General features: G+C 42.7%; 1 protein-coding gene across 9 annotated transcripts in view; it reads right to left on the bottom strand.

Annotated features, from left to right (window-relative positions):
• Positions 1–18,716, bottom strand: part of LOC111149312 (LIM domain binding 2) — a 381,228-nt gene that overhangs the window by 8,749 nt on the left and 353,763 nt on the right. For all 9 annotated transcript variants that reach the window (XM_022506302.1, XM_022506304.1, XM_022506303.1 and 6 more), the window contains exon 6: positions 622–745. In XM_022506302.1, coding sequence (XP_022362010.1) covers positions 622–745 — 124 coding nt within the window. The remainder of the gene's footprint in view (positions 1–621; positions 746–18,716) is intronic.

Raw genomic sequence — 18,716 nt, 5'->3', positions numbered from 1 at the left:
GTATTAGATAGAACGACAATTAATGATGACTGGAAGCAGTAATCTCAGAGCCTCAGCAGGAGACCACAGTATCTAAACTGCATTCTAAGTAAGTGAGGAAAATGGAATCTTTTATGTATTCTCTTCATGATCAGAGCACCCTTTGATATTAGATCTATCTTTAAAAAGGGAGCAAATTTATTTATTTTTTTCGTTCTTTCATTCTTTCCTTTTCCTTCCCATCCATCCTCCCTCCCTCTATCCCTTCCTTCCCATCATGTCTATCATTCCTATTTAAAAAAAAAAAAAAAAAAGCAAAATAACAATGGACCATGAGAAGATATCAGTCTTGTCCAGTGGTCTGGGAGACAGGAAACCTTGCTTCTGATTTCGTCTTTGCCAATGATCTTGAACATTAAATAAATCAATTGATTTTTCGGGGTTTCGGGTCCTAAGTGAGATTGTAGATAATTACTAAGGGTGCTCATACTTCACAAATTCCACGCCCCCAAGCCCAAACATCCATAAGAAACTACTCATCCTGACAAATTTATGATTCCTTCCTTCCTTTTCACATCACTTCATCCCCCAAAAAGGCCTCAGAAAATGCCTTTAGAGCAAGAGTGAAGAATGAGGTCATACCTGGGGGTGCCACCATCCGCTGCCACTTCTGAAACAAGCAGGTCTTTAGGCAGTCTCGTGGACTGAGGTTGTAAGTTTTATGTCTCGACATCAGTTCCTGCATTGGCTCCAGAATTACACACAACTGCAAAAAGTTCAAAGACATCAGTCTTTTCACTATTTGATAATATTATTTGCAATAAATAATGTTAACAGCTGGAAACAATTAGAAAGCTCAAAGGTACTTTTCTTTTTTCCCCTGGTTTTTATTTTCTCTGTGCAAGTTTGGAGGAAAAGAAATATTACCAACACTTGATAATGCCCACCTAATTTACTATTATTTATAATACCATGTTATAACCAAATGTGATTTACACACACACACACACACACACACATCGAGAGACACATTCTGTACAAACTGTTGGGTGGATACATGTAGCTCTATTCTGAATTCAAATGATTCTCTCTGGTTAAAGAAAAAAGCTCTCTTCCATGGTGCACAGCATGCTCTGATTTCTACTCTGGTTTCTGCTGTTGTTCCTGTTTGTATAACCACACGCTGTGAGTTACAATGCTAGTTTATGTAGATTATGTGGCAGTGAAAGCCATCTTTTAAACTGTGGAGAACAAAGTGGCAACTACAAGTACTTTTTTGATCCTAATTCTTATCAAGGCCCATGATGAACACTATTTCATTTTTATTCATGTACTCATTTATATTTTACACATAATGATAATGTCAGTAACATATGCCAACATTAGTTCAGAGTAGGAGCTTTCTCTGTGGCTCTGTACACGTTTGCTTCCTTCCCTCCTTTGGTTAGATTTTTCAGATTTACTTTGGTCCAAGACATCTGATGACAAAAATTAATGAATGTAACAAGAAGGTAAATCCATTTAGGATTGCCTTGAACTTTTGTGAATTCCTTCTCAGTTGGAAGGTCATCAGGATACTGCTGTATTGAGAGTGCTGTATCTAAGAAGACAAAGACCACAACACAGCCATACACATATTGGCAAAGCACTCTTCCATGTGGAAAAATAGCATTTCATTATAAAAGGCAGATGTGCCTTCATCACCCCCCCCCCTTTTTTTTAAACACCACTCCTTTTCCTTCTGTCATTACTCAGAGGACATGCTGCTTTTTATCCACTGGTCCACTGGGTTCCCTCTACTTGGAATTCTTCCCTCCCCTCTTCTTGGCTAATGCCCACTCATCCTTGAAGACAAGGTTACTTCTTCCGTTATACCTTTGTCTCCAGGTCGTGCACCTCTCCCTGTGCAGGCTGAACTCGGTGATTCTTTATGGTTCTCCCATAGCACCCAGCCTTTTCTGCTCTGTGAACTTACTCATCCATGCTTTGGAACCCTCTGCTTCTAAGTCTCCTTTCTACTTGACCTTGAACTCTTTGAATGCCCAGACTGTGCATTTTTTCTCTCTTGTCCTAGGTTTGGCTCAATTGAATGGATGCATTTAAGGTGTCCTTGTAAAGACTGGAAGATCTTTCTTTCACTAGAACCAAATGAGTTGATTATTAAAAATGCAGACTTCCAGACTCTTCCCCTTCTGTTTCACTGGGTCTGGAACTAGGGTCCTGAATCTGCCTTTTGGAGAAGCATGCTCCTGTCTAATTCTGATACATACTACTACAGTTTGAGGTCTGCTACCCTACATATTCTGGGCTTTACGTATAAACAGAAAGACATGCAAATTCCCCATTGTTTCCAGTTGGAATTCCACTTTTTTGTCACTTAACCCCACTTGTCGATGTTCTTCCTTCCTTCTCAAGCCTAAGCATGATAATTGAGATTACCTTCATCTAGAAAAATGTTTCTGCTCTTTTTACCTATTGATGATCTAAACTTGGCCCAAACCACTAATTCCATTGACAGGAAAGCTGTAATCTCTTTCCCACTGCAGTTTCTCAGGAAGAAGAGAGCAAGAATTCGAAACCTGAATGACACAAGTACAGCGTGAGCCAGAGAGACAAAGCCACTCAATCCTAGTGAGTCGGGCTGTCAGGCATGAGGTCTGGATTAGTTTTGGGGCATCTTCAGCCTTATCTATCCTCCTGCTTACTTTGGAGTCCTTTCTGAAACTTAAAATGCTGGTAAGGAAGACCCCATGAAAGCGAGGGAAGTCCTGTGCAATTAACTCCACATCTGTGAAGACTCAATGTGTATATTCCTCCATTAAGAATTCCTCACTGGAAATCAAGGTCTGTGCAAGCTAGAGAGAACCTCAAGTCTGCCCCAGCCATTAATGCCCACCACTCCAAACAGAGTGAAGGATTTTGCCGTCATCTCTACAAACAGAGATAAGAGTGGATTATCCATCCAAGGAGAACCACTGCTAGATTCAGACAGGGTCAGAAGATGTTTGGAACTATTATTAAGCTAGGTTAGTAAGAAAAGGTTTCAGGGAAATTTTAAGGAATGGAAAAATGTGGTTTTTTTTTAAATTAAAATAACTAAGTTAGGTTTTCAACCATTTCCTTTGGTCCATTCCCCATTTTTGAGAAATGGGCTTACTGTGGATGTAAAATGCATGGATGGAGCAGAACAAGCATGGACTTAGAAGCCAAGAGGTCTGGGTGTGGATTTTAATTCTGTCACTAGGTGTGCAACCTTGGCTGAGCCCCTGAAGAGTGCTGGGTCTCAGTTTCACCTGTAAGACAATACCCAGCTTGTGTATTGTTGTGAGAGTTTGAGATCATAGATCTGATACATCAGAGTTCAATAAACAGTAGCTATGATGATTCTGTATTAGCAGGAACAGGACAGATTGTGAAACAAATGACATTTCTGTTCCTTTAAATTAACAAGCATTTATGGGGCTTCTTCCTAAGTGTCAGGCACTCTGCTTTGACACTGGGGACATAAGAAGAGGATAACATCACCTCTGTCCTTAGTGAGTATACAGCCCCCCTCAGAATGATTTAAGCATATTAAGAAAACCACTCTGGTGTACACATCAAGCTTCTTTGGGAATCACATGTTTATGAAGCAAGGATTTCCATGATATGACAAGTTAGATAGCCAAAGTGACCCCTGTGGACCCAGAAGGGCAGTGGGCACGGAACATATGAGCACACGGGACAGCTGCATTTATTGTGAGAACCTGTGAGCTCATTATCTACTTCTTTCTTGCAGGGGGTGTTCTCCTCTCCAGATTTTGGGCAGAATTTTTTCAGGTGCAAATCCTAAGGATTTATCCCTTCCCCTTTAATGTAAAAATATCTTCCCATCGCTGTAACCCACCCCAAAGGAGTTCCTATCTCTGAATACTAATCAGGAATCCCCAAAGCCATTTTTCTTCCAGAGGAGGGTTCCCAGGCTGGAAAGGCAGCCTTCTCCTGGATTCATGTGTTCAAATGAGGCTGCTGTGGAGTGCTGGGCTGCATGCTGTAGGTGGCAGAACTAACTCAGACAAGAGCCTGCCTTCTCAGGCAGAGAGCCAGTGCATTTTTGGCAACAGTGAAGGCCTGGGGCGTTCTGAAATGAGATCAGGAAGACGGTTGGGGGAGTGGGTTCCCGCAGTCACTCGCAAGTTCCTTCTGGAGCCAGGATTCCTGCTGTCCCTGGGGTCTTGGACCCCCCTGAGAATCTGGGGAAGGCTCTGCAGCCTCTTTTTTAAAGTTTGTACAAAATATCTGGAAGTTTATGAATCCTCTTATGTCCCTGTCCATTGACTCTAAGCAAAGTGTTCCCTGTTTGTACTAAGTATAAACCAGGCTACATGCCTTTTCCTCTACGCTACACACACACACACACACACACAGACACACACACAGCGACATGACCACATCTGTCAAATGCATATCAGTGGAACTAAGCATAATAACACAGAGTCTTTTGATTTAAAGGAACAATTGTGTCTGCAGAGTTGGGCCTGCTACAAAGTTCTCAGTGGACCCATCCCTTTGCCTGACAAGGACCGCCACAGCATTTCTACAGCATCTGCAGCAGTTTGCACTCAGGGCTGCCACTTAGTTCGGCTTCCTCCTGCAGTGGTGTTGAGGAGTACCAGGAGGAATTCTAGAGCACTGTGGAAGGGGCAGGTGTCAGCAAAGCCTGAGATCTCATTTTGAGTGTGAAGCTCCTGAATGTGTGGTCCCTGTCAGGTCCATCTAGGATCTCAAAGAAAGCTCTTGCTCATCCCAGCAAAACTGCAAGCACACCTTTCTGCAGATTTAGTGAGGATTTTAAGCGAGGCTGATGCTGCTATGCTTCTGACTTCATTTTCTGGGATTTGGGCCCCCGCACTGACCCTTTGGTATGGAATCAAAACCTGGAACTACAACAGCAACTTGCTGAGTGAGTACAAGGATAGTTGGATGAAAGATGGATGGATGAATGGATGGGTGGATGGATGGATGGATGGATGAGTGGGTGGATAGATGGTGGATGGTTGGGTAGATGGATGGATGGATGGGTGGGTGGATGGATGGATGAGTGGTGGATAATAAACAGATTGGCCAGACTTATAGCAAGGAGTCATTTGCTAATAGCAGACAAATAAAGCCTTGTCTTGGGGGCTTAGAGGTGATGTATTTGTCCATGTGATAAATAACCGATTGCCTCCCCTGTAGAGAAGGCTTTGCACAAATGCACATGCATGTGCCCAGTTACTATATGTCCAGGCCGGACAGGAAGATCTCAGCTCATCCTGGGACCTTTTGTAGTAACAAAGGGCCCAGCAAATGTACAGTATTGTGTTTTGCTTTGTTTTCATCTGACAGTTCTCCTGGAGAAATTTGATTCTCCTTAGCTATGTTTTCACACTTACTCTTCTTGCTCAACTTCTTGCCCAAACCCAGTTCCAGAACTAAGTGATGCTTGTTAGAGTTGGCTCTGGCCTATGAAAAAGCTGATGCCCTGAGATTGACATTTGGCTAACTCCCAAACCTAAGTCCTGTCTACTGACAACACTTTGATTCAGTTTTTCTGGATGATGGATAGTATCCTCTGGGCTTGAGCCACCTACTCTTTGCATATAGGCTTGCCCGAGATTAGTATTTCAGTACAAGCTCAGACTTTTGTTCACGTTGTTCTTCTTTCCTAGAAGACCTCCCCTCTTTCCCAGTCCTTCTAACTAGAGGCTGGCAAGCTATGGCCTGTGGGCTGAATATGGCCATGCTCACATAATGTTGGTAGCTGCTTTTGTGATATGATACCAGAGTTGAGTAGTTGTGACAGAGTTCCTAGAGTCCACAGACCTGAAAATATTTACTCTCTGGCCTTTCACAGAAAGGTTGCTGACCTCCGTACTAAACCGATGCTGTTCAATGTAGGTGGTCTGCAAACTATCTGTTGTGTTTCTGTGACAGGAGAAGCCGCTTGAGGCAGAGTGTAATTCAGTTCACTGCTTCCTTCACTGAGAAAGTCTTATGTCAGAAAAAAAAGTCAGATGAAGTAAACAATGTGTTCAACAGTGTAGTTGATTTACATTCCAGAGCAAGCTTCCTCATTTTGTCATGGACCACTAAGAGTTTACAGTCTCGCACTGGCCTACAAACCACAGTTGAATCCCACCAATAAGACCACTGATGTCGGGGCGCCTGGGTGGCTCAGTGGGTTAAGCCGCTGCCTTCGGCTCAGGTCATGATCTCAGGGTCCTGGGATCAAGTCCCGCATCGGGCTCTCTGCTCAGCAAGAAGCCTGCTTCCTCCTCTCTTTCCCTCTCTCTCTCTCTGCCTGCCTCTCCGTCTACTTGTGATCTCTCTCTGTCAAATAAATAAATAAAATCTTTAAAAAAAAAAAAAAAAGACCACTGATGTCTTCCAAGGTCCAGTTCAAAGCCCAATCTGTCTCTGACCATGCCCACCCACAAGGGACCCCTGCTTCTACTGCACTTATCACTAATCTAGGTACAGCCCAGTGTTTATATTTGCATCGGGAATATTCCTTTCTTGTGGATTTGTTTCATCTTATCTATAGCAAGCCATATTTCATTTTTCTCTCCTTTCTATTTAACAGCGTATTAGGCATACTCAAATATTTGCTGAGTCATAACTTCATAATCGCCATGGAATATCTAACCTATGCCTGTCCCTGGAGGATATACCTGACATATACTGTATCATTAACTCTCACCAGGTCCTGGCTCACTTTTACAGGTGAGGATCTCAAGCTCACAGCCATTAAATCACCTAGAGCTGAGAGTAAAGAGTGTAATTCTTATCATATAGCCAGGGTTTTACAACCATTTAAAGGGCAAAGAAGAATTGCATAGTCAAGTCTGCCTGGTTCCAACCCTGTGTCCTCAACAACTAACTGCTTTGTTGTCTACCTCTCTAAGTTAGAGGGGCTTAAATTACTGCTAAGATACCAAGTTTAAAGGCTCTCATTGTCTTTGTATTGCTCCCTGTACACAGGATTGACCTCTACATAGAGATATAGGTCATACATGAGTGGTGCGGGCTTCGGAACCGGATTCATATGGATTCAAAATCCCAAGTCTGCCATTTACAAACGGTGTGTTCTTGGCCAGAAATTGCAGCCTCTCTGAATCTCCTCATCTGTAAAATGGGGATAAAGATATTTATCTCTGATAGTTTGAAACAACATATGGAGTACTTAATGCAATGTGTGGAGCAAGGTCAGTGCTCAAAGGGTGGAAATTGGTATTATGATGAATACTGGTTGCATCAGTGGCTCTCTACTGAGCCAAGAGATCGATGTGTGATGTGATTGGTTAGCTACTGGGGAGTAAATCATTTGGCCTCCTTGAGACTTAGGGGGTCACTAGATATAATACACCAAGGGATGGCAATTAGGCCAACAGTTACACTGCATTTTAGTGGCTAATGTCTCTAATAAAAATCAGTTTTTAGAATTCAGTGATAAATACAAAATGTTCAAACCCACAAACTAGAGTTCTTTCTTTCACTGCCCCACTCCAGTAACTTACTCCTCTGGCTGATTGTGAATTAAAAAGATATCAGAGTGTTGGGGGTGATTAAGAAACAAGCTCTTATCTAAGGTAGAGGAGTATCTCCTAATTAAGAAACACCTCACAGAAAGAGATCTTACATTAAAACAATAGAGAGATACACAGAATCTAAAAGAAAAACAAAACAAAGCAAAGCAAAATAAGCAGATAATCACACCTAGAAAGAGATAAGAATGAATAACAGGTATCACAGGAGTAAAACCCACTCTGCCTCAGAGGATGAAAAACAAGAGAGAAGGAAATGCTTTCCCTTAGAAGCGATGCAATTCTAAAACATCAGATTATGATTTGGGTTTATTTCCTGATAGGATTAAAGGTAGATTGGTTGTCAAATTCAAAACAACCTCTTTTTTATCTGAAGATTCAACCAGGGGAGCCTCTGCCTTTTCTCAATTGTTTTGCAAATTGATTACTGGGGAAAGTTATCACACCCACCCCCAGAGACAGACAGCCCTCTTCTGCTCTGGGAGAGGAAGGTGGTGGTGCTGAGGAGCTGGCTTTGCCATGCGGCAGCTGCCACTTCAGGAACCATCCTTTTGCTGGACTGAGCCGGCCGTGCATGCACATTTCAATATCTATGCCTTGATCTCAGTTTTGAGGCTCCCAGAAAGGACTCCTCTTTGTGACCACTGGTTGCTTTTCTGACCACCCCAATGAGAGAAGGGCTGGGGCTGTTGCCCTGAGCCATGGAGGCCCCATCAGACTAGCCAGGCTCAATATTTCTGCTGTAGCTATCAGGCCAATGAACAGTCAGTTCAAAGCCTTGGAAGTACATTCTCTTTCCTTCTGACCCTACGGACCTCATTTTTCCACCACGTCCTTTGGTATGGGCATCCCTTTCCATAGTGCCCTAGTTATTTGTCTATTTGCTCTTAGACCCAACCCTTACTCCCAGCTCTGTATCACAGAGGACAGACCCCTGCACGCTATTTGCCAACTATTTTGCCAACCTGCTTTGGATGAGGTTTGGCCAGTTGGAGGCACCAGGGGAGATTGGAGGGAAGTGGGTTGAGTTCATTTCCCAGGACTGCTATTACAGAGTATCACAAACTCAGTTCTGGAGGCTAACAGTCTGGAATCAAGGTGTTGGCAGGGCCACACTCCCTCCAAAGGCTAGAATCCTTCCTTGCCTCTCCCAGCTTCTGTTGGCTCTGGGAATCCTTGGTGTTCCTTGGCTTGTAACTAAGTCACTCCAATCTCCATCTTCACATGGCCTTCTCCCCTATGTCTCTGTGTCTTCTTCTCTTCTTCTAAGGACCCTGGTCACTAGATTTCCAAATAAAGTCACACCATGATGTTCCAGATGAACATGAATATTTGAGGGGTACTCTTTAATCTAGTACATGGGTAAAGAAATAAGTGAGGTTATTTCTTGTCCCCTCTGGGTCAGATGGCCTCTCCAACAGCTGTCACCATAGGTCCACTATGGTCCCTGTTTCTACCAGGTGACCTGACAGTAATGCCTCCTGCCTTTGTACCCTGGAATGGCGGTTGCTAACCTTAGGGTTGCCTCTTCTTCCTCTAGTTGCTTCCTAGGCTCAACATCTTTGTACATATTTGCCATATTAACTTTCCTCTACTAAATTACCTGGTGGGGGTTTTGTTCCTCTGAATAGACTTCAATAGACATTATGGTTTGTAAGAAATTAGGCAATATATAGAAGATGAAGGACTTTGGGTACAAGGAGGCACCATGGGTAGTGGGATTAGCATGCAAATTCGGCTTAGGTTCAAATCCCAGCTACTTAATAACTGAGTGACCTTGGATGAATTACTCAATCTCTTGGTGTATCAGTTTCCCCATCAGGAAAGTCAGGACAACCATAGGAGTTAACTAATCAGGTTGTTAGGAGAAACAAGAAAATCCACTTAAAGTGTATACCTAGGTCCTAGCTTATGCATGTCTCTTATGATGAGGGTATAACCAAGTTGGTGTGGTGGGGGGCAGGGGCTTCAATGGAAGACATTTTGAAACTTGTCAAGATCTACTTGTTGAAACTCTATAGATCTTCCCTGCCCTATATATGTGTGTATATACATACACAGCCTAAAAATTAGATTTTGATAATACAACAGACATCTAAAATGTTTAGTCAATATGTCTTTCCTATAAATAATTTGTCTGACCACTGGGCCCTTGTTTCAGATACCCTATCCCTGTGTTCTACCAGCATCTCTAAGGTCTATGGCACCATAGCTAGAATGTTTCCAAAGGAAAGAGAAAACATCTTCCTGGAAATACTCCACAATGGTTAACAAACATCTAAGGAGTGTTGTCACCTGGAGGGCTATGAGTAAATTTCAGGTAAATTTTAAAAATTCTTTCTTTAAATTTAAATTCAATTAATCAACATATAGTGTATTATTAGTTTCAGAGGTAGAGTTCGGTTGTATATAACACCCAGTGCTCATTATAGCATGTGCTCTCCTGAACGCCCATCACCTAGTTACTCCATCCCCTCTCCCCCCTCCCTGCCAGCAACCCTCAGTTTGCTTATTATGTTTAAGAGTGTGTTATGGTTTATCTCCCTCTCTGATTTCATCTTGTTTTATTTTTGCCTCCTTTCCCCCATGCTCCTCTGTTTTGTTGCCTAAATTCCACATATGAGTGAAATCATATGATAATTGCCTTTCTCTGATTGATTTATTTCATCTAGCATAATACCCTCTAGTTCCATCCACATCATTGCAAATCTCAATATTTCATTTTTTTTTTTTTTTTTTGGATGGCTGAGTAGTAGCCCATTGCATATAAAGACCACATCTTCTTTATCTATTCATCTGTCAATGGACATCTGGGCTCTTTCCACAGTTTGGCTATTGTGGACATTGCTGCTCTAAACACTGGGGTATAGGTGCCCCTTCAGATCACTACATTTGTATCTTTGGTGAAATATCTAGTAGTGAAATTGCTGGGTCGTAGGGTAGCTCTATTTGTAATTTTTTGAGGAACCTCCATACTATTTTCCAGAGCGCCTGCACCAGCTTGCATTCCCACCAACAGTGTTAAGAGGGTTCCCCTTTCTCTGCATCCTTGACAACATCTGTTGCTTCCTGATTTGTTAATTTTAGCCATTCTGACTGGTGTGAGGTGGTGCCTCATTGTTGTTTTGATTTATATTGCCCAATTTTTAAAATTGTTGTTGACCAAATGGTGTGCTTTCAGACGAGTCAGACAGTGACAGTGAGGACCAGTTGCTCAGGGTTACTAAATGGCCTCTGGAAGACACTGTCTCTTTATTGTATTAGGGTTCTCCAGAGAAACAGAACCAACAGGAAGTGTATGCTTGTATTTTAAGGGATTGGCTCACATGATTGTAGGGGACAGCAAGTCTGAAATCCAGTTTCCATGGGCTGGAAACTCAGGTAGGAGTTAATGCCTCAGTCTGGAAGCAGATTTCCCTCTTCTCCAGAGAACCTCAGTTTTGCTCTTAAAATCTCTAACTACTTGAATGAAGCTCACAAAATAGAAATCTGTTTTACTTCAAGTCAATGGGTTATAGATGACAAACACACCTACATAATACCTTCATAGCAAAACCTAGACTGGCATTTGATTAAATAGCTGGCATTCTAGTTGCTATGAATTGAATTGTGGTTCCTCAAATTCACATGTTAAAGCCTAACCCCCAATATGACTGTATTTGGAGAGAGAGCCTTTAGGAGGCAATTAAGGTTAACTGAAACTGTAATCTGATGGCCTGGTGGCCTTGTAAGAGGGGGAAGAGACACCAGAGAGCTCTTTCTCCATATGTGTACACTCAGGAAAGGCTAAGTGAGTGCATAGCAAGAAGGCAAGCCAGGTAGAGAGCTCTCACTGGAGGTCCTACCAGACCATGATCTTGGACTTGGTAGCCTCCAGATTTATGAGAAAACAGATTTCTGTTGTTTAAGCCACCCAGTGTTTGGTATTTTGTTCAGGCAGCCTGAGCAAACGGAGACAAAGCCTGGTTAAGTTGACACATAACACTGCCACTCTTCCACTAGACTGTGAAGAACTAGAAGGCCGGATTTTGTCCTATTGTTTTATTATTATTATTTGTTATATTACCCAGCACCCAGCAATGGATCGTATGTTTGTGGAACGAATGAATGCTTGGCTACATGACTATGACAGAATGGACAACAAAAACAAATGGGTAATTAGACATCAGAAAGTAAGTTAGTTATTGCTTTATTCATGTTGTGACTGCAGTTGCTTGGGTACCAGGGATGCAGTGGTGAGCATTGCAGCACAGACTCCTTCCCTTGAAACCTCTTTCCAGAAGGGAGGCAGGAGAAAAACGAAATTCCCCAATCGGCTGGCAACTATAAAGGAGAAGGACAAGGGCTCTCAGGAAAGGTTACCAGGAAGAACGGATATTTAAAAGCTGAGACTAAAAAGATGACTTAGAAGTCAGCCAGGTGAAAAAAGAGGCACCTAGGACAAAGGTTGGGTGGACATCTGTGGCAGAGGGAATACAGACATGAATGCAAGAAAGAACACGCTATTGGAGACTGCCCATAATGGACTCAGCAAGCCAGCTACAGTGGCGAGGCAGGCAGTGGTCACATCAGTCAGGGCCTCAGTTTCTGGCCCACAGCAGAGCTCAGAGGCGAGACTGATGTAGGCAAAAGCATTCTGTGAATGATGTAGCCCCCGTCAGTGCCATCAGCATGGACATTGATCTGCAATATGGTAAATATCACACTGTTACTTCTTCCATCCACATTTCCTAAGCATGAGAAAAGCATCATCAGTATTTTGATGTGTTTGGCTAAATAGAAGCACCAAATATCCCCAAAGGCAAATATTGGGAGCTTCAAGTCTCAAGCCGTGGAGACCGTCCCCAAGCTAAGTGCTGTTGATCACAGCACTGGGGGCGTTTGCTCTCGCCCATGCTGTTCCTCACCGGAAATAGGTAGCGTTTCTGGCATGTTCGTTATTTCTCCCAAGGAACTAAGAGGCTGTGTACTTGCAGTGAGGTAATATTTAAACACTAACATTTATAAGTGGGGCCTGATAATCTTAATACTGCGAATAAGGGAATTTGGATATGGTCCTCGGGAGCTGTCAGTGACAGTTTCCAAGGAACATGGTTATCTTGTTCATGCGAGTTATAATCCCTCCTGAACATTAACTACATGGTTATGCCTGCCTCCTGCCCTGGTGTAAATACCCACAAGACTGTTAAAGACAGCATTGTGCTCTGGGGCTGGGGCCAGCATCCCCACGGCTGCTGTTTGGGAGGATTTCTGGGCTATGGTCAGTGTGGGGATATGGACTTCTTTCTCTTGGCCCCAAGCATCCAGTGCATGGCTGTTTGGAATGCTTGCCTGTCTGCCTGCCTTCTTGGGAGCTTCTGCCAGGCAACAGCCCTCCAGCTCCACTCTGACACAAAGGAAGGAGCAATTTCTCAGTAATGTAGAGCTCAGCTGCTCAATTGCTCCTGCCGGCCGCGATCATTGTGCGCCCGTGGAGCCTTATATCAGCAGCCATTTCTCCTCCCAGGGATAGAAGTGAGATTGGTGAAAAGCAGGATTCGTGTAGACAATGGCAACACAGTATGAAAATGGAGTTGGCAGAGATTGGGATTCATTCATTCATTTAGTTATTCATTCAACACATGCTAATTGACCTTTTACTCTGTGCCCCCATTTGTGTTCTAGGTGCTGGGGATGTGGTTAACAGGAATAAAGAAAATATTATGCTCTTATGCCATTACATTCCAGTGAAGGAGACAGATAAATAGCATGAGATCTATGTTAGTGATAAGCAAGCAAGGAAAGGAGGTAGGATGTGTTGAAGTTGGGAGGGTTGAGAATCTGGATACTCTGGTTAAAATCACTCCTTGGAAGAGTGGCTTCACAGAGGGACCTGTGCCCTAATCCTCTGAGTCTGGGAATGTGTCAGGCTACATGGCAAAGGGAGTTAAAGTTGCTGATGAGCTCACTTAGAGAAGGAAAGATCAGTCTGGATTATTGAGGTGGATCCAATATAATCACAGAACGTCTAAGAGTGAAGAGGGGATCCAAGAGTCAGAAAGATGGCAGCCGCAGAAAGCCTGATATGACCTTGCTCACTTTGGGGATGGAAGGGGTTCACGAGCCAATAATGTGGGTGGCCTCTAGAACCTGGACATGGTAAGGAAACAGATTCTGCCCTAGAGCCTCCAGAAAGGAACACAGCCTTGCCAGCACCTTGAGTTTAATGTTGTGAGATCCATGCCAAGACATCTACTAGTCTACTGTCAGATAATGAATCTGTGGTAATTTGTCTCAGCAGCAATAGAAAAGGACAATAATCACCCAGAAGGTGACATCTGAGTAATGGTCACATGGTGAGGTTATATTTGGCAAATAATAATATAAGATGCCTAGTTACAGCTGAATATCAGACAATAAAAAATAATTTATTATAATAATAATAATAGTAATTTATTCATTATTTGTCTGACATTTAAATTCAACTGGGAGTCCTGTATTTAATCTGGCAATCATAATCTCAGAGGAAGCCAGGAAGTGAGATATTTGGGGAAAAACATTTCAGGCAGAAGGAACAGCATTCTGAGCAGAGGGAATAGCTAGGGCAAAGGCCTGGGAACTTTGAGAAATATCTTGGAGTATGGTGGCCTGGAGAAAATGAGACAGGGGAGAAGATGAGTTTAGAGAGGCTGTGAAGTACCGGATCATGAAAGTCATCAGGAAGACAGTGGCCTTTGGCCTGACGGGGAAAGGAAGACATTGGAGGGTTGAGGCAGGGGAGTGGCAACATTTGGGGTCTCCTGAGAATGGAGAGATACTGACTGTAAGCAACTTGAGGACAAGGTCTAATTTATTTTATTTTTTTTTAATTTTTAATTTTTTTTAACATATATTATTAGCCCCAGGGGTACAGGTCTGTGAATCGCCAGGTTTACACTTCACAGCACTTACCAAGGTCTAATTTATTTTTGCATTGCCCTGGAGCTAGCACAGAGGTGGGTATTCAAGTACACGCGTGCTGGGAGGACAGCAGGCTTTTTAACTGGTACAACTCAGTGCTATGCCACCCAACATGGAACCAGGAAGGTATAGGATGTGCATGGTAGGAGAAGGGAATATTTAAGAGGAAAGAAGTGGTTCATGAAGAGAAGTCTGAAGTTTGTAAGGAGATCAGCAAGGACGGGGAGAGAACAGATGTGTGGGGATCTCCTGAAGGTGAAGACAGTATGCACAATGCTTGATTCTACTCTGGAATCAAGTGTTAGGAAACTCAGGGAACAGAGGGTCTTGTCTACCACCTACTCCAGTTAGTTCAGAGCAACAGAGTCTAAACTAAGACCTGAGGAAGCCATGTTTCAACTCTTCAGACACATGAAGATTTCCTTGAAAAAGTTGCAAGAGGGAAGAAAACTGTGATTATAAAACGTTTTTAGCAGCTTGCTAATGAATCACTCACTACCTCTAATAATGACTAGCGCTCCCTTGGTGTTCTCAATGCACTGGGCAGTGGGCTTAATGGCTCCCATGGGCTTTCTCACTTCATCTTCCAGCACATTAACTACACAGACATACAGATGAGGAAAGGGAGACCAGAGAGGGTAGGTAACTGGCCCAAAGTCACAGAGCTTTCAGGGACTCCTTAGCTTTGACTTCTTTGCACTTAGCCCCCAGACTAAGTAGTTACTCCCTCTCTTAACTTTTATGCCCATGCTTATGAACACATCTCCAACATCCTGCATTGTAATGAGCTGCTTCTCTAACAAGAATGGGATCCCTGCGGCGAGGAGAGTTGGCCACCTTTTCATCATCAGAAGTTGACACTTAGTAGGTGAGCATAAAAACAAATTAATTCTGAATGAATGGATGAGTGACTGAGTGAATGAATGAATGAATGCGGGAAATATCCTCTAAATCTCAATGCAGACACTTCAGTGTAGAAAGACTGATGAGATGCGGCTGCAGATAGAGCAGGGCACTTGTTCTTTTCTCCTCAGCAGGGCTGTTAGGTACTGTTAGGCTCTTAGGTCCCACCCTTTGTTACTTTGTCTCTGGGGTTCCACGAAAACTTGAGTATGCATCACCTCTAATGTCACTGTCCTTGTTTTCCTATAGAGAGTATTAAAAGTCTCAAGACGGATCACAGACTGTAGGTCCTCTTTTTATTTTTCTTTCATCTATCTTTAGTCATGCACATTGGAAGCTCTCCTTCCTTATCTTTCTTCATGAGTTTGTCTAATTGTTTTCCTTTCACTTCTGTGCTTTGAGAACATCCCTGGATCCCGGGCCCTTGACAGATGATCTGTATAAGAAGATTGGAAATCTGCTCCTGTTCTAATCATTAAATTGATCCAGTATGCGGGAACATTAGCTTCCATTCTTTCTTTGTGTGCGTGTGCGCATGTGTATTTCAGAGGGTGTTATGGTAGACATCTGCCTGACCTTGCCCCCTTTGGTGCTGAATCCTTAGATAAGAGAAAGAATGGGTTCTTCAGGCCCTCTGAGAACAGTGAGGAGTTGGGGTGGGCATCTTTGTGGGAGCTGGCAGGACCAATTAGCAGAACTAACATGGGAGCCTTCCAGCAAGAAATAAGAAAACATAACTAAGTTTACTCTAGGCTACTGCATTTGGATGGAGTCACAGATTCTCAAATTATTTATAAAACAGATAGCACAAGCCTCCTAAAATTGTGGACTTTTGAAAGCTAGAAATCTCTTGGACATTTTTATAGTCATAGAGACCAAAGCTCAGAGGGTTCAAGAGGTTCTGCCTGATCCCACCTGTTGAGTTGGGGTCAGCCTGGGAACTGTGGTCTTTTCTCTTCTTGCTTAGGGTCTATCTTTTCCACCACACTGTGACATTTAGTAAGGTGTTCCCCTTAACAAATGAGACAGTTTCTTCCCTTTGAGTCTGGTTTCAGCCCTCTTAGTTAGTGCTTAGAAAATTCTTGCAACCTGAAATTCTCCCACGGCATCCAGGACTTTCTGTTTTACTCTGTTGTTATGTGTGGGCAAATCTCAGTTTGGCCACCAGAAGAAATAAGTTCCCTCACAGTACCTTGCAAGTGGGGTCCATCTCCATATCCCTCATGGTCTGAGGCAGAACCTAATGCCCTTAGTCCTGAAAAGGTGCCAGATAATTTCAGTTTAAAAGCACATATTTACTTAGCATGAACATAGACAGAATGGGGGGGGGGTCACCATATTCCTCCATTCTTCTGGAATTTTTTGCATGATAAAAGCTTCTTTTGAAAGCCTAGAGAAGCTTCCCAGCATGACAAATTCCTGTTTGCCCCACAGAAACACTTATGTTCTTGCTTGAGTTTTACTCATCTGAGCCAGCATCAAAAAATCCTAAAAAGGTCATGTACTATTTTGGGGGTCTGGCACACAACTAGTCACTCTGTCACCCCATTTAAACTTCACAATAGATCTATAACTTAGGTATTACTATCTTCATTTTGCAGATGAGTAGTCTGAGGCTTGGAGAGATTTAAGTGACCCACCATTCATAACTTATCTTAACTTCACAACAAGTGGGTTAGGACCAATTATCCCCATTTCTAAGAGGCTACCACCTGAGTTTTAGAGAAGCTAAGTGCTTTGTCCCACACCCACAGCTAGAAGTTAAGGGAGCCAGATTTGAGCATAACTCCTTTTAATCCTAGAGCCACAAATGTGCTCAACACATAGCAGGTACTCAATAAACATCAACTAAAGAGATGAATTATTCCAAAGCTCACCCTCTCTCCACTACCCTCAACTATTGCACAGTTGTTAACCTCTTCCTTTGGCACATGGTTTTGAAACCAAGGCTGATTAAAAAGCATTCTGCCAAGTCCTCTTTTCTGGGGCCAGCTCTGAGCTGCCCAGTTCCTCCGTTACCTCTCTGGAACCCTTTGCTCCCAGCGATATCTTTCGGAAGCAGCCTAGGAAATGACAATTTCCCAGTCTACCGTCTTTCTTCACTATCTCGTGTGAAGCTTCAGAATGACATTTCCTTCCTCTTAATTTCTCCAAAAGGCAAACAACACATTATTCAGAAGTTCTGCGTCAAATCCGAACACCTGATACGTCTGATATGCAAACTGTTCACTTTTTCTGTTTGTGCAGCAATGAGACCTTATCGTTCTCGCTGCTCTTCCTTGTGATTATGAAATGCATCCCCTATCACTCTTCACCTGTGTCCTTGGCAGCTCCCTGAGGTTCACGTGGCTTCTCAAAGGCTATTTGTCTTGTTCGAGTTCTTCTGGGCGCAAAATAAATCATGGATTTAGAGAAATGATCGCTGTGTCATCCATGCTTGAGCGCTGGCATGGCTAATAGACAGAGAGATATTTAAGCCAGGGATGTGGTTGAGGAAAACCTTACTGTTGGAATCATTTTTATCTAGGAATTTTCTGTCCAAAAGCACCCAAAAAGGATGTCTTTGCATAAGGCATCATATGAGGAAACGTACCAATCAATCATTTTTCCATGGCTACTTTGCAGTCCAAACTGATGAAGGAAAACAGAATAGGATCTGATAGGAGTGCAACACAGTTTTCATTTAGGGAAAAAAAAAAAACTTCTAATAAAAGGCTGTTCTGGGGTTTCATTCTAGCTTGGCATGATCATTTTAAGCACTAAAAATAAAGAGATTATGCATAGCTAGGGTTCTGGGGGAAAAATCTGCTTCTCTCTTTATCCTTCTCTCTCCACTTTTTGTTTTTCTTTTTTTAATTTTCAGGATAGCCCAAAGAAGGCTTTAGGAGAATAACAAATTATGGATTTTAAGCATCGCAATATTTTCTCTAGGTATACACATATGCACACACACTGTTCCACGTTTCTCCACCATGGCTAAAACAGAAATGCAGTGTTTTTCACAGAACTGATGCTATTTTTAGACTAAATAGTAGGAAGTCTGCAGCATTAATAAGTGGACAAGAAGCACAGAACCATAGTACATGGTAATATGCCAATGCAAAAGCTAGCTTGGCCTTTAGCCAATGAACTGTGATTAGATGTTGCAGCCATGAAAGTAAAAACACGGCTTACAAAGGAATGATTAATAAGCTGACAAACTTTCAGGCATTTATTTCCTATTTTTTAGTTCCAGCTACATTAATACTAGCATATTTTCAACTTCATTAGTAAAGTCTTGCAGCCTGGTATTCTTTGGTGTGTACACGAAGGTCTTCTTAAATCAGCTGC

Source organism: Enhydra lutris, unplaced genomic scaffold, assembly GCF_002288905.1.
Source record: "Enhydra lutris kenyoni isolate GAN:26980312 unplaced genomic scaffold, ASM228890v2 scaffoldscaffold21, whole genome shotgun sequence".
NCBI lineage: Eukaryota > Metazoa > Chordata > Mammalia > Carnivora > Mustelidae > Enhydra > Enhydra lutris.
Note: the sequence above shows the minus strand (reverse complement) of the source record. Positions and strands in the feature narration are given on the sequence as shown.